General features: G+C 35.6%; 1 protein-coding gene across 1 annotated transcript in view; it reads right to left on the bottom strand.

Moving 5' to 3' along the window:
- Positions 1-17,451, bottom strand: part of LOC124639655 (very-long-chain 3-oxoacyl-CoA reductase) — a 28,692-nt gene extending 11,241 nt beyond the window's left edge. Inside the window, exons 1-3 of the mRNA XM_047177097.1 lie at positions 17,158-17,451; positions 3,245-3,291; positions 448-523 (exon numbers count right to left, since the gene is read on the bottom strand). Coding sequence (XP_047033053.1) covers positions 448-523; positions 3,245-3,291; positions 17,158-17,308 — 274 coding nt within the window. The 5' untranslated portion in view covers positions 17,309-17,451. The remainder of the gene's footprint in view (positions 1-447; positions 524-3,244; positions 3,292-17,157) is intronic.
- Between the last annotated feature and the right edge of the window lie 292 nt (positions 17,452-17,743).

Raw genomic sequence — 17,743 nt, 5'->3', positions numbered from 1 at the left:
CACGCGTTAGCATGTGTATAGCCTGAATAGTCCTAGTTGTAAGCGCGCGTTATCATCAACATTATCATCTGAACGTAGCCTGATAGACAGCTGATTTTCAAGGTTGTTGGTGATATAAAACCTATAGAAAACATTTTTATTCGGGACTTTATGTAATGAGTGATTGCTATAGAAATTGGACGAGAAGTCAGTATATTTCATGACAATTCAAGCTGTACAGTAAATAAAATTGCAATTTAATCGACTGTCGGTGAAATTGGCTTTAGGTCAAAATGGGCCGGCAATTTTACTACATTGAATACCTACATAACACACAAAAAATGGGGATAAATAGACTATCACCTGCACATACATTATGTTATCGGAGTACTACAAGGGACTTATAAATAAATTACCACAAAGACTAGTAACTTCATAAACAGATATGACAGTAGTCAAGTTACTTACCTATTTCCTGCGCTGTTGCCTTCAGTTTATCAATTGAACGGCTGACTAGAACAATGTCGCATCCACGAGCGGCCAACTGAAACAAACATTTTCTCTTCAGTATAACAATGGTAAGTTATAGAATATTCATAATACATTTATAAAGATTTTATACAGAATTTAATCACGTGCACTGAAAAAAGGGAATCCTACTAATATTATAAACGCGAAAGTTTGTATGGATTCGATGTTTGCCCCTCTTTTACTCTAAAACTACTGGCCGGATTTTGGTGAAACTTGGTAGTAATAGCTTACAGGCAAAGTACTTTTTATTTGGGTGTGAAAAATAGTTATTTCCGTAAGCGGGCCGAAACTGCTGGCGGAAGCTATCTGTATATAGGCTAGGTTTTGAGAACATGAACAGTTTTCATTTATTAAAAACACGTCAAATTGTAATTCTATTGTTCTACAACTGTCACTACAAAACACGAGAATCATCCGAATAAATTACAACAGTAGTAATAATTTGTAGGCAAAATACTCTGCTATTTATAGCTTATTTACTATCGATTAATCTATGACAATGAATGATTGGAACTTCAATGCGATGTTACGGTCTTGTTCATTTGCTTATGGAGCCACTAATCAAATAGATTTAGCAAATTAGTGAGTAAATATTGATTGAATGGTTGAGATCCGAATACCTTCATTGTGATTTTGGTGGTATTTCAGGACCCATGACCATAACCCTAGCCGGCATGCCCCTACCAGTTTGCTCCGACTTCCGGTACCTTGGTTCACTCGTCCAAAGTGACGGTGAGGTGAACAGAGACGTTACGCATCGGATCAATACTGGATGGATGAAGTGGCGACAGGTAACTAGCGCTATCTGTGACCCGCGGATGCCCCTCAAACTGAAGTGCAAAATTTACAAATCCGTCATTAGACTTGTCGTCCTGTATGGATCGGAGTGTTGGGCATTGAAAAAGAGGGATGAGAAGAGAGTGCATGTAGCAGAAATGAGAATGCTGAGATGGACGTGTGGTGTTACAAGAATGGATAAAGTGAGGAATGATTACATTAGAGGAAGTCTTAAAGTAGCGCCAGTTACAGAAAAGATGAGAAGTAGAAGATTGTCGTGGTATGGGCATGTAATGAGGAGGGATGATACGCATGCAACAAAGTGTGTGCTAGGTATGAATGTAGATGGATGGAGAGGAAGAGGAAGACCTAAGAAAAGATGGATGGATTGCCTGAAAGATGATATGAATAGGAAGGGAGTGAGTGTCAGTATGACGAGTGACATGGGAAAATGGAAGAAAATGACATATTGCGCCGACCCCAAGTAAAATTTGGGAACAGGGCAGGAGAAAGAAGAAGAAGGTTGAGATATTCTGGTTACCATGTAGTATGTTCCCAATTCAATAATATCCTGATTGTATTTCCTACGCTCAATTTTACCAAAAGCGAGGTGGATGTAATAATGGATGTGTGTTCCTCTTTCACAAAAAAAATACCGAATGGATTTTGATGAAACCTGATAGACATGCGCTAACAAACAATACTAAAAAGGACACGTCTTTTTGTACCCTAAAGGCTCTGAAACTACTGAACAATTTTTTTAAAAATCTTTCAATGTTCGGAAGTTACACTCTTCCCGAGTTATAAAGGCAATATTTTATCCCGGGAAGGGTAGTAGTCCCCACGGGATGCGGGTGAAACCGCGGGAAAACAGATAGTGTGGTAATCTAGCTTATAACTCGGAATGTCGTGCAAGCTACTTTATATCCAGCTGCGGGAAGTTGTTCCCTCCGGAAAAATTTAATCATTATTTCTATTCTCCAACGCACTTTATATAGCAACTAGCCGTTTTCCCGCGGTTTCACCCGCGTCCCATGGGAGCTACTGCCCGCACCGGGATAAAATATAGCCTATGTTACTCGTAGATAATATAGCTTTATAATGGTGAAAGAATATTTAAAATCGGTCCAGTAGTTTTTGAGTTTATCCATTACAACCAAACAAACAAACAAACAAAGTTTTCCTCTTTATAATATTAGTATAGATTCATATTGACTTATTATGAATGAGTATTAACGAGAAACATAAGTACTTATGTAAGTACCTGCTTACGACAACCCCTAAGGGTATGTATTATTATTAATACTGAAATGGATGAGGGGAGGGGAGGGGTTGTATGGGTAGGTTTAATGGTGTTTTGTTGACTCTGTTCGAATCAGGGTGAGTAAATACTCCGTTGATTAGTGTACATTTTATGGTGACAGGGAAATGAAAATTGTTAGCAGGTTACATTATTATAAACACAAGTTAGGTATAAAGAAACATGTTTAGGTGCCTGCATTGCCTTTTTCCAAACTATGTTGGCGACGGTTTCCTGTCTAACTGGATGTAGCTAAATACTAGAGTATTTTACATAGAGCGAATACCTATCAGACCTTCCCAACCCAGTTAGCAGGGCAATAATTATGATACTGACAAGACTGGCTGTCAGTTTAGTTTCTAACATAACGTCTGCCAAAGATGTTTAAACTACAGCCAGGACTAATTATTAACGTGTCATCTAATTAATGCCAATAATTTAACGTGCCATCCGAAACACGGAGGAACTCGTCATGACAAGATGGTCACCCATTCACAGACTGACCGCGCAAAACGTTGCTTAACCTTATGCTCGATCGATCAGCGATGTCTAAAAGATTATCCCACTATTCTTCTACTTAACATAAGTGTAGCAAATTACTTCACTAATAAATAAATAATTGAACACAATATAACTAAGTAAAGCTTGATGTATCACCTGTCTTGCATACTCCTTGCCGATACCGTCGGTGCATCCAGTCACCACTGCAACAAACAAACAAAACAACATTGATTGATGATCATTATAATGTTGGGATGAGCTGATGGTAATGTTAGAATTAGTGTCTTGGGAAAATTAAAGTCTCTAAGGAAATGTAATGGGTATATTTAAATAATAATATTAAACTTAAACAAAAAAGAGTATGGTGCCGTTTTTTGGTGTCGTTGACACTCCTGTCAGTGAGTACAAAAACTATTATTAAAAGATTTTCCCTGGAAAATACCCCTATATGTAACGATACGTACAGTACATTACGATTCATGTCGTGGTGACACACTTCCATAGTTATCGTGGGTTGGTAGGGGACGTTGTTGTCACTAATGAATTCGTCCAACTACTTTTATACTTTTAATAGGGTTTTGTTTTATATTTTCAGGTTAATCGATGTTGTCAGTCATAAGTATTAATAAAAAAAAACCATTTCATTTTTCAACCTATCTAAAACATACACTAAGAAACTGGAAATCCAACTCAAAACTTGAAGCTCAGCAATGAACATGCCATTGCCAAGACCGCCAGTTATCATGACCTACTTTTAATTTCCAAAAATGCAATACTAACACTTCAAAATAAATATGCATGCTCATACAACCTTAACGAGCATGATATCTATAACAAATTATGCTAATAGCGAAACATCCCGTGTCGAGTCAGCACTATTCCCCAATATATGAGTATTAGTGGGTAAATATTTGCAAGGTTAGTGTAAAGTCCTAGTCTTATAGTAAGCGTAGCGGGTGTCCACATTATTCAAAAAGATTTAAGAAAATATTCATAAGCTTTTTGCAAATTACCTAAAAATCTACTATGAAAAAATATCCCAATAATTTTGTGAATACATAGTGTATTTTATACTTCAACAGCAAGTTACTTGCTGGTTTATATGGTCTAGCAGTTGTAAACTCTTGATTCAGCTTTTGACTTTACAAGGTTATAGCGGATAATCTTCGGATCTGTTGAAACGATTTTGCTACAGGAAGTAGTTACTTGAAGGACGTGGGTGCATTTACACAAAAAAAAGAAAATACCAGAACAAGATGTAAACTGGACAAAAACGGTTCTTTTTAATTCACAACGTAAACTTAGGTATAAGATATCGGAAAGTATATAGCCACTACCTAATTTTATATAAGTCATTCGGCTTTCGCAACTAATACAAGTCTCACCTATTTATAGCATTATGCAAAGTAAGGCTAGTTAAGAAATCTCCACGCTTGCTATGTAGCCTCATCCTAAGGATACCAAAATTATGGAGGGTTCAATAAGATACGTGCGTATATACTATTTAATATTAGTTATTGGCAATATTACTGGATGACTGTTAAAAAAGGCTTACCCTTTCGCCTGCTTTTAGAAATTGCGTAAAATAGTGAAAGAAAGGCATCTAAACACTTCAAATTAAAGTAAAAAATGCCATGTGAAATAGCTACGATTTGTTTTGCTTAGAATCATGTAAAAACGGGTTTTTTGAAAATAAAATTAATTACTAAAAAGTTTGACAGTTTTGCGGTGAATACAAAACATTAAAACTGGTTTGATGCTATCCCATTTTTTTTTTTGTATTTTGGTTATCATAAAATTATTCTCCTTCCTCTGAGGATGAACACATAAGAAAGTATCAGACTTACTAGCTAAAACCATGGGTCATTCGGAACCCTATCTTACAGCCCAGCAAAAAAAAACTATTTATAACCACATCAATTAAAATAACCATAAAATATCTAATAATCACAAAGACACGGAAAATAAACAAAATCGCTTGCATCACACACTTTCTCAGTAAACCCGTTCTTATAATAAGCCGTACATTGCAAATTTAACCTTAAGTTAAGGCTTTAAGTCATAAATTAGTACAAACGATTAAGCGGAGGTGAAAGTTATTGGCTTCGTACGTATAATTCGCTGATTGTCAGAAGTGTGGAGAGATTATGTTTTATAAGATAAATATAAAATGCAAGTAGGCATTTTTTATTAAAATTCAAGTTAGCATTTGAAAGAAAACAGAATTTCCTGAAAGTTTTTTTTTTAGACAAACGTCATAAAAATGATTGTAAAGTTCACAAGTGTAAAGTTACTTATCGTTTTATGCCCGGTTTACACTTTGTTAAGTTAACACTGCAGGTGATTAGTGCAGGTGTTTAGTAATCAAGGTGTGAACGGAAGCGTAAAGTGATTAGTGTTAAGTGATACGTGCGATTAGTACTCATTGATTAGTGCGAGTGAATAGAATCAAGGTCTATTTTTGTTGTTAAGTGACTACCCCCTCTCAACTTTTCTACTACCCTCTCTCGCAATTTGCCTATACTAATCAGTGTGTAAATACGTGTGTGTTAAGTGCGCAGTGTCAAGTTCAAAGCGAAAATGAAGTGGACGGAACAACATACTTTAAAATTCGTACAAGAATACATAAAGTTTGAATGCCTATACAATGTAAAGTGCGCAGAATTTAAAAACAAACAGTTGAGAGATGCGGCCCTATTGAAACTGAGTGAAGCGATGGGAATTCCCGATTTCAAAATTGAGTTCATTTTCTATATCAGATACCACAACAGATACAATCTCCTTAATTATTTGTCTCAATATTAGGCTCTGTTCATCTTCCATTTCTAGAGACACTATGCACAACGGACAGTACCACTATGAGCTTCTTCCTAAACACTGTGTAAACGGAGATGGAAAAGACTACTTAACACTTGAGACTTATCGCGTAAAGTTAACGCTTAACACTTATCACTTCACACTTCGCAAAGTGTAAACCGGCCTTTACTCGAAGTCATGAATAAAATTATCTTTTAGGAATGAGTAGAAATGCTTACCATAGCATTCCAAAATCAAAGTGATTTTGAAAATTGTCTAGACCCAGGCTCACCGACCACATAAACGTCCGTTTTTCTTAAAACAACTGTTAACTTTGAAAACTGAACGTAAAAAATAATGGTAACTTGGAAATGAATTCTCTATATATTATTTCATGATACTTATGTTTAAAATTACCGTTGGAAACCTAACATATTCAAACTTCAAACTTCAAATATTTATTGCAATCATGAGTGTTACAAGGTGTTATATAATGTAGAGGTACATACATGATACCCTGTTAGGGCGCAGCAATTTTAAAATACAATTACACTTACAAACTATTTAGTTAATCTTAGGTACAACTTATATATTTACTTTTATTTATTCATAGAGGTCTTCGTATGACATAGACATACAGGAATGAATTTTAAGCAGTGCACAAAAAAAAACTGGTGGTCCAGAATCATTAACAGAACATATCTGCATCATCAGTTAAAATTTTTTTTTCATTCTTTTGTCCGCCCTAAAATCGGCAAAATATGGATACCAACTATTCTTACGCGCTTGGAGCAGCGCTCGCGTCAGTAAACCGGTTTCGCGTTGCCGCCGTGCCTACTATGACGACTGTGACCGTACAATCGGTTACAAAATAAACATCTATAGATATCAATAACTTTTCTTTTTTGTACTAAAACACTACAAAATTAAAATATACGTATCTATAAAACTTATTTAACTATAACTTGTCAAAGTTTGCGCACTGGATAAAATTCATTCCTGTATTATTAAATTGAAAAAAAAAAAAACATATTTAACCGTTGTTCCATTAATCTGTGTGGCTATTAATGGATGGCTATCTCTTAAAATAATATTTGAATAAGGTCTACTATTTTATTAATCGCAAACAATCAATTAGTCTGTATCGATATAGTAATATATTACTTAAAAATCAGTGTTGGACTTCTAAATAACTCTATTTGTTAACTGTTGGTTAGCCTAAACATTAGTTAAATCTGGCCGTTGCGGTTTGTAGTACAAAATTACTGAACAACCCTTTTTTAGGGGTTTGAGACATTCTTGTGGTGTTTTGGTAGAATACATGGTGTTCTTATTAGGTTTGTAACGTTTTATTACCTAGTTTATTTTTAACCCTCAATGCAAAAATGGTGTTGTGAGATTGACCGCTATGTGTTTTTTTGTGGCACCATAACTCTAATGTATGAACTGATTTCTATGCGTTTTTTACGATACGATATCGGTGCTAAATAGCGGTATGTATGCAGCATTTAGGGATGATCGCAAGAAACAGATACCATCGGATGCGGTTGAAAAAAAATATCTCTAAAGAAGACGTGGTCTACAAGCATATATTATACTAAACAGCATACAAATTGATCGAATATGAATATAAAATGCCATACCATCTCACTCTTACACAAAGTGACACATGTCACTGTCAATCTGACAGAAACCCATGTCAGCTAAGTGTAACTAATCAATTAAAATTAACGAAGGTTTCATTTGCTGGTGAGACACAAGTATTTCGTATTATTTAGTAATTTAGGCGATTATCCCACTGCCCCGCATGATGCAGCGTAGTGCGTGGATGCGTTTTTTTCCGTTGTATGGAAATATCTCCGTTTGTATGGAAAACACGCATAGTCCAACACACTGAAAATGCATCCACGCGCGTTCATGCGGATCACGCACATACATGCGGAGAAACACGCACCGCCGCGCGTAGGTGCGGGGCGAGACGCAAGGTATGGCACACTGAATCCCGCAATGCCGCGCGTGATTTTGAATGGGCGTGACGTGTATATTTGAAAATGGAACTCGCTGTGCGTGAATTTACAAAACGACACGCAAGATGCAGCGTGATGCGGGGCAGTGTGAAGATCACCTAAGATATTGGTGTTTGTAACTGCCATTGAATATCTTTGGCAGGCGTAGTCTGACAGCAAGTCTTACTAAGGGGTTTGCCCGACTTGAGAAGGTCAGATAGGGCAGTCGCTCCATGTAAAACACTGGTATTCAGCTGCAACTGGTTAGAGCGGAAGACGACCTCAACATAGCTCAAAAAATACATATCTTTATGTAATTAACTAAAAAGCCCAGCATATTATGATAACAGTTACAGCCTTTTTTATCATCCCACTGCTGGACACAGGCTTCCTCTCACACGGAGAAGGTTTGAGCATTAATCACCACGCTTGCTCAATGCGGGTTGGTGATTTCAGACTATATAGTCCAGGTTTCCTCAAGATGTTTTCCTTCACCTTTTTATCCATTGGTGTCCAAGATACCTATACTTAGAAAGTACATTCAAACTTAGAAAAGTTGCATTGGTACTTGCCTGAACTGGAATCGCACCCACACCCTCATACTCGAGAGGTACCCAGCATATAAACTAAATTAAAATATCAACGTAAAGCAAAACTTGTGTCTTTCACACAAAGAACCAGTGTATAGCTCGAGGGTAGTTTGACATTTGCAGTAGGAAAAGCCTCGCTGTTAGGAAGTGTTAAAAGTTTAAAATACCCTCGATGTGTAAATAAACTGAAAGTTGTAATGTTGGGGCCACGAAGTGAGCGAGTTCAGACAGATTAGCTTAAACAAACGTTTTCAAGCGGAAATTGTTCTGAAATAGTTTTGGGGATATAAATAGGGGTTTATTTTAAAGGATGATACTAGTTGGCTAGTTGATTTAGTAACTACAAGACTCGTACATCATTGTAGAGTCCGTTCTCAGACAGACCGGCTCGGAGAGAAGAGCAAATTCTTAACACGTTAAAAATCGAGTATGTGAACTAAGGTTTATTTTTGGATGTGCACTCCTTTTGTCATTAAGAATGCTCGAAGGCGCTCGGTGTGAAACAATAAGAGGAGCCGACCGGCTCCGATCGCATAATTTTTCTTGACGATTGGCTCCGAATGCATGCTTTTTAATGCTCGCGCAGCCGATCGGCTCCGGTCTGTCTGAAAAGAAAAATGCTCTCCGAGCCGGTCTGTTTGAACGGACCCATAGTCCTTTCTTTTTATCAGAAATTATCACAACGGCATAATAATTTAAATTATTTATTGTAAATGTTGACGTATGATACACAAATGCAACGTTGTGCTTGGTAGGTATAAAATTAAAGAAGTAGGTTACTATGCGAGGTGCCACTAAAATTATTGCTAAACAATACAAAATCAAATCACTTGCTACTGTAATGAAAATCACACTATGCAATATATTGTTTCTAAACGTGCCAATTCCCTCGTTTACAAACAGCATCATTACCTAAAGGTGCATCTACTTAAAACGACTAATGTCGGAATATAATCGTTTACCATTTTTTTTTAAGTCTGACACCAGTCTAACCTAGAGGTATTGGGTTGCCCGGGTAACTGGGTTGAGGAGGTCAGTCAGGGCAGTTGCTTCTTGTAAAGCACTGGTACTCAGCTACATCCGGTTAGACTGGAAGCCGACCCCAACATGTTGGGAAAAAGGCTCGGAGGATGATGAACAGTTTTTTTCTTAACCCGCTAATTTCCTAGCCCACTAATAGGTACAGTAAGTCGCATACAACTTCAACAGTAAATGTAACATTTCTCAGTCTTAGAGCAACGAGCAAGTTTTACTTAACTCCAACAAAGAGGATTTTAAATATATTTCACTTATTCCTTGAGTTTCATACTGTAATTTCTTGACATAACTTGTTTACACACCTTCGTTCTGTGGAAACTACTCAGAGCTCCTGGATAGAAAAGAACCTATAGCCTCCCTCGATAAATAGACTATGAAACACTTGAATATTTTTTCAAAACGGTGGAGTAATTTCTGAGATAAGCTTCTCCAAACAAACAAATTCTTCATCTCTATGCATAACAAACATACGAAAACTCTCCAGCTTTACAATAGTTATAGAGCTACAACTTATAGACTCCCTCACAAAATATGTGAAACATTTTAATGTATGTATTGGTATAATGAATAGACTACTAATGATAATGAGCTAATTAATTAAACTAGTTCAGTAGAACATTCTACAAATACGTGAAACAGGCTAATAGGTACAAATCGTTCATTTGGTCAACTTTTGAGTACATTATTTCAGTTTATTAGGAATATGCTAAAACATGATAGGTATTACGTAGTTCTAAAAATATTCAGCTAGTAATATTTACATCGCCGCAATTGGCAATAATTATTATCTAACTATATTATAAAATGCACATCTTCACATTTTTGGGTAGTCCCACTATTTAATTGGATGCATACTAGACAAATGACGGAAATAAACTAAAATATACACAGACAATTTAATTCAAATTCACAGCAATCATTTGGTTGATAAGTTGGCTATATATACTAGTATGATAATCAGTCATAAAACTGTAATACGGATTGCTTATCAAAAATACCAACTCGCATAATACAGTGATTATACACTACATTTTTTTCAATTTTGTCATAGCTGTATTTCGTAGATTTTTCTATTAAGTATCATGATGTAAAAACATAGTTATTAATATTGATAGGTACTTCTACGGAGTGAGTTACAATTCAGTTCTATTTTACTTACTGTCCCACGGCTGGGCAAAGGCCTCTGCATTTTGTCTCCTTAGCTCTCAATCTTTGATTGTCTCACCACCAATCAGGGTTGTAGAGTTATAGGCACCCTTCAGTCTTTCAGTGTTGCCACCAATCAGGGTAGTAATTAAAGTTATGCAAGGTATGCAAGAAAATGTATCTAGGTTTAATTATGTCCCTTAACAGTTAACCAGCCATAAACACTAGAATTTAAGTTTACAAAAACCCACACAGCAGAAGAAGTATTAAAAAGTTCCAATTTAAAAAAAGTAGCGAAGAAAATTGAACAATAAAAAGTTTGTCCCAAACGCAAAAGTAAAGTAGAAACTCTTCACAATTTACAAGGAATTTAAGAACACCTTTGTGACCAAAGAACAAGCATTTACATACTTAAATAACAACTTAAGTAGCGAAGTGGCGGTTTTACAGGACCCTTTTCGTGAAAAATAAAAACAATGTGCAATTTCTGAAGTTCCACTATTTGTTTAGGAAAACGTATTATTTTTATACTTACAATATAAGTATTAAAGGAACTCTATCTTTATGTTGATCGTGCTTTCTCGTCATAACGACTGAATTTTACAGAAGCGAATTACAATGTCTCGTACAAAAAAGAGCATAGGGCTTTTCATCACGGTGCAGGCAGTTGACTACGGGAAACCTTTAATACAGACATTAAGGCTCTAGACAGACGGACTGCATTTCGACTGCAATCCAACTGCAATTTGCAGTTTAAGGGCAGTTTGAATGCAGTCGGCGTGCAGTCGTGTTCTGAAGTTGATTTGCAGTTCTATTGCAGCCGTGTCAACTACACTTAAACTGCCCTTGAACTGCAAATTGCAGTTGGATTGCAGTCGAAATGCAGTCCGTCTGTCTAGAACCTTACTTGAAGATCAAAAATACCGTTTTTTTATTTTTATTAAGTGCGTATATTTCTTTTAATTCCCATAATATTAAAACTCATTAAGTTATAATCTAGTCTGCATTTTGATGTGCACATTTTTACCTCTAATTCTGAAATATTTTGAAGCTAAAAAACAAGTATTTTAAGTTTTATTTTTACCCAAAACCCTTTAAAAAAACTTGAGCAACAACATAAGTAACTATAACCAAGCAAACTAACTAACTCACTAACAAGACAAGCCGATATGATACAACGTAAACTCTTGCGCACGATAAGCCATGCGTTCACAATGCTTATCTGCTAAGCACGTGGTTGCGTCTGCGTGGATACAGCTGTTGATATGTTTAACCGACTTTGTACGAAGAGGTTATAAAAATGTTTTTATTGATTTCAGTTTGTATGCATGTTTTCTGAGGTACGTCACGAATCTCACAGTTGGAGATCGTTCAAAGAAAAAAGGAAAATTAAAAGAACCAGTCAAGTGCCAGTCCGACTGGCCTACGTAGGGTTCCGTACCAAAATGAGCTAAAAATGATTGCTGTATGAGAGTTTGTTGGAGGAAAAATTACTTTATGATCGATTATTGAATTATAGGGCTTATCATCCGCCTAGCCAAGTAGGTATATTCTAATCGGTTGCCACTGAGCACCGGGGTTTCAAGTACACGGAGCGACAGCCTATCTTATCTCCTCAACCCAGTTACCCAGAAAAACCGATACCACTTGGTAAAACTGGTTACCAGACATTACCGTCATGAAAGTAGGAAGACTACTCTTAACTTAACATTAAGGTATTTTTCAAAAACCTTAAAAAACAACATGAACCATTATATAAAAACCAGTAAAACCAGTAGGTCAGTTCCAGCCAAATATAGCTTAATGTTAAAAAAACGTGAAAGTCATTCACCCACTTTCTTCAACATGAGAATGCAAAAAACGTTTTCAAGCCACATTGCGAATTTTACCGAGTGATTCCGAACTTTACCGAATAATGCCGAACTTTACCGAAGGTGACTGTACTTTGGCACTTTTAACCAATTATATAACAAAGAGGTGATAAAGAAAACTAAAAGTGGCCTTGAAATGTCCCGTTATCATTGTGTAAATAGGCGTTAGAATTAACAGGTTTTGAAATAGTAGGTGTAATAATAAACATATATAATAGGGTTGTTTCCTAGTATTCATTTAGTTAAAATTAAATAAATGCACCGAAAGTTCACAAAACTAGAAACACGATAAGCTATATTATATTAGTTATAACTGACCATATATTTTTTAATTAATTTATGAAATTTTAATTTTGAGCCTGTGACGTCACGCCATTAAAAACGACGAGAAGAGACCGATGACGTCATCCTTTCTATATTTGACAATGACAAGTATTTGACAGTGACAGATATATCGAAATAACCTCAGAATTAATGTTTTGTTTATTTGCTTCTGTGAAGTTCTGTGTTAATTGCATTTAAGTGATACAACTGCTAAAGAATTATGGAGAAAAGATTTATGAAAGCTGATAGTTCCAATCTGCCAAGAGTAGACTCTTTTATGGTCGCTCAATTCTTTGCCAATAACCAAGATTTTTATTCAGCGGTACTTGGATGAACACTTTATTTAGAGCACTAATGGTCGTATTTCCACAGTCTCGCACAACACAAACCTTGTTGACATTCATTTAATTTAAGTTTTTTGAAAAAGCATCAAATCTTTTCGAACGCGGACACAAACATAACCTCAATATAAATACACACAAACTTTACGTTTCTTTGCACCATTTCATCTTTCCGCGTACACAACTCAAAACATTTGAGGTATTTTATTTTTGTGCAAATGTATAAAAATAATCTATATGTATAAAATATTATAGTTTTTGTAGCTATTTTATAAAAATACATTATTAAAATTAAGAAATCCATTAGTTGGTATGTTAGTTTTTTCTCGTTAGATGTGCTTTAAAATGTAAAGGAATGAACAGAGAACGTTGACGTCACAGTCACGTGATCTAGCGTTTTCTGAGCAATATTTTAAGACAAATAGAAAAACATGTAATACATAAAAAATAAAAAGATTTGAGACGAAAAATGAAAGAGAGGGTGGTCTTAAAATTATTTAGAAGCTATCTAAATAGATTTCCGAAAATTGGAAACAACCCTATTTTTAAATGTTTTTTTATTTTTTTTTTTATAATCTAATATTTAAAAATATAAATTATATGTTGAAAGATAAATAAATGCAAAAAAACATCCTACTAATATTATAAACGCGAAAGTTTGTATGTATGGATGTATGGATGTTTGTTACTCTTTCACGCAAAAACTACTGAATGGATTTTCGAAGTCGATATATAGTCGTTACCAATATTCAATCTATCTGTTCTTTTAATAACTATAGATAGATACGAATTTGTCATTACCTGTTTGGTGCTAAGTAAAAAATCGATGTCTAGTAACTAAATGAAGATAACAATATTGGAACGGCAGTTAGCCATCATAAACGATGTTAGTAAATGAGATGAAAAACTTATTACAATAGAAGCCTACAAATATGAAAAGGTATTCAATGTTTATGTATTTTAAATATGTGCTTTTATAATATTTACCCACGTCTCCGGCTTGCTTAATATTGTGGATATAAGCAAGACTGACATCATTATTTATTATCGCTAGAACTACATACCTATATTTTATTTACCTATAGTAATACCTATATTATGTTTGTTCTCTTCCTCATCGATCGGTTCTCAAAATAGATTTTAATTAATTAACCTGGAATTCCAGAATTGTTTTCTGCCACAAAAACTCCAATTGAAATAATCATTAACGAAAGTTTACATACATACCTACTGTGTGTATAGCATGTAGATTTTTAGGGTTCCGTATTAATAGGGGTAAACCCTGTTATTAAGACTTTGCTGTCCGCTTGTCCGATCATCTGCCATGTGGCTGTATTTAATGAACCCTGATAACGGCCGGTTCACACATGTCTCCGTTTTACTGTTCCGTTTTATCGTGTACGTTTTTTTTTCGTCGATGGCGTATGTAGTGGTATGAGTGACTTCACACATGGCACAGTATTCTGTATACAACTACATACGCCATCGACGAAAAAAAAACGTACACGATAAAACGGAACAGTAAAACGGAGACATGTGTGAACCGGCCGTAATTGGACAGTTACAATTTACGTAGTCTATGTATATTTCTGTTTTAACAACAAATAAGTACTGAAAAGTAGAATAAAAGCTAAAGGTCAGGGAGAACGGACACAAAACGTGATTTTTTATTTGTTTCATAGACGTGGTAGTGGTAGTGGTCCGGAACTCTACGTACGCGAATCCGACTCGCACTTGACCGATTTGTAACTGTTTAAACTGCCTACGTTAACGGAAGATACCGTTACTTACAAGACCTGAATTTAAGGTTTTTACATTGAAATATAAAAGTTGTTGTTATTGAAACTTCAGGAATTAATACGGAAATGAGTACAATGGTTTACTTTATTTCAATGTTAACGAAGTGGGTGATGGTAGTGGTATGTTTTTTTATGACTTTTGGTACAGAGGCCAGCAGGTCCGAATCTGTATCAATCGAACATTAACCTTCTACTATTGTGATAAGGTTGAAAATCGCATGAAAAAACTTGATAGATTGAGGTAGGTTGATGTTCCCGATGTACACCACATGTTATTTTTTATATCTACAGAAAAAAACTTGACGTTGTCCTACGAATATAATCAAGAAAAAACATTATTTTGTACGTTTGTAAAAGCTCCGAAACTACAGAAACGATTAGGAGAATTCTTTGACTGTTGGGAAGCAACCCTATCCTAGTATGACCTGGGCTATATTTTATCCTTCACGGGATACGGGTAAAACCGTGGAGACATAGTTAATACACATTTTAATCGTTGATGCAACTGCGCAGACTGAAATAAAGTGTCCTATATTATGTATACTTTCAAATTAGTCTAACACGACAGTAGGTACGTAATTTTGTCTTGACTTACCTACTAAAGTAAATGTTGGTCATTTTGTATGTAGGTAGGTATGTCACCAATTTCAAAATGTCTAGTCATGTTCGATTTTAAAATCAATTGTTCACAGTCCAAGGTTTGCATAACTAATTACCTACTAACGAAATGCTGATTTAACAATGAAAGTAACAAGCTATCAATAGTTTTTATACGACTATTTGAACGTAATCCATAATGGGTAAACGTTTAGGTAGCTGTTTTCCCGAGGTTTCACCCGTATCCCCGCGTGAGAACTACTGGCCGTACCGGGATAAAATACCTATAGCATAATATGATACTCTGAAAGAGTGTAGCTTCCCATTCCCAATAGTGAAAGAATATTTCAGATCGGTTCAGTAGTTTCTGAAAATTTAAAGTACAAAGAAACAAACTAAAGACATAGGTATTTCCTCTTTATCATACATATTAATTAGCATAGGTTAGGTAAAAGTTGTTGCCAAATGACTCCACCGCTCCGAAGTTCGCTAGAAGCGACTTCACTATAGTCAAAATGTACCAACAAAACATTACAGCGCATACGCAAGCCATATGATGACTGACGTCATAGAGGACACTGTTATTTGACGAGAAGACGTGTGACGAGAGAAGAATCATATCAGCTGTTGGCCTGCGTGTCGCATGTTCCGTTCCCAGACGAGATACTTGAATAAATTATTCCGGCTGCAAGTATCTAACATGTTTGAAAGAATATTTATGTGAATAGTATCGCGAATTTTAAAGGGGAAGGGCAACTAGGGCATCAAGGTTTCTCCCGAAACTCGGAAAACTGGTTGTGACAACGTGGTCACCCATTATCGGACCGACCGCGCCAAGCGTTGCTTAACCTTACGATCGTTCGACCCACGAGCACAAAAAATCATAGCATAGCAAAAAGTCTATAAGCATTGAAGTACAGAACCTTCAATTTTGAATGAAGACTCGCACTTGACCGGTCAATGTCGTTTACTGGTTTAATTGGCATTCAAGGCAATTTTTTATTACAACCAACTTTAAAAGTGCCTAAAAAACTAATAAGCAGTGTATCGGCACAACATATCGCAAGTTCGAATCTCATACGGATAAAAAAATGTACCTAGCTTACATTTTTTTTTAACCAGCACTTATAGCTTGCCGTTAAAAATCCATGGATAAAGGCACCAAATCACCGTAATGGGCCTGATTTCACACCATAAACTGTTATAACATGCTATTCATTCATTTCACAAAATGATTCATTCAAAAAAAGAAAGTTATTGCATACGAACGAAATTAAGGGTATTTTTTGTAACTTTCTTTCCTTAATCCGACCTAATAAATACCTTTTTTTGGTTTTATTATTAATTATGTTTATAGGTCATGTAATTGGTAAACCACTTCCTAAAATTTCTCCTTGCAATGTCAATTGATGTATCGCCATTGAACTTTTGATTTCAAAGGTCAGCGACCTCCCGAAATTAGGAAGTAAAATTACACACAACTAGGTATTGTTTAATGTGCTCTAGTTTTCTCAAGTAGAAAGTTAAACAATAGTAAAAATAGTAGGTAAAGAATACTCACAAGCCCATTTCCCTTTCGATTTGAAATCCAATTTAAACAACGCAGGTCCGATAGCGTAAGTATACAATGTTTTCAAAACACTTCTCACTATTTTCAACACTAAATACGCAATACACGCTAAACCAGCTAATTGTAACACGGACACGGCCATTTTTGTGTATAATTAAAATATTTTTTCGATAAATAAAAAGTAAGGTTATGCCGGAGAGAGCGTCACCGCTTGACACAAGTAACGCATGCGCACTAGCGGTCAAAGAAAGTTGCCATGCGCATTGAATGAACGACACTGACGAGCCGAGTGAATTGAAGTCGCCCGAAAATAGACGGACATTGTTCGGATTTTAGAAAGAGATGGGTGTAAAATAATGTGGCTATCTCGCTCTCACTGATAAGTGCGGCATTACGGGAGTATGTAGGTCATCCCGATTATTAGTTTGGAGTAGTTTGAAATTGATACAATATATGCCATGAAAGTCTCTGTAAATATATTTTGTTGAAAAAGTGATACTATGGGGACATAATTGGAAAGTAATTTTGCACCAAATAACAAATGAATGTCAATTAGAGTGATATTAAAAAAAAACAC

The sequence above is a fragment of the Helicoverpa zea genome, chromosome 19 (genome assembly GCF_022581195.2).
Source record: "Helicoverpa zea isolate HzStark_Cry1AcR chromosome 19, ilHelZeax1.1, whole genome shotgun sequence".
Taxonomy (NCBI): domain Eukaryota; kingdom Metazoa; phylum Arthropoda; class Insecta; order Lepidoptera; family Noctuidae; genus Helicoverpa; species Helicoverpa zea.
Note: the sequence above shows the minus strand (reverse complement) of the source record. Positions and strands in the feature narration are given on the sequence as shown.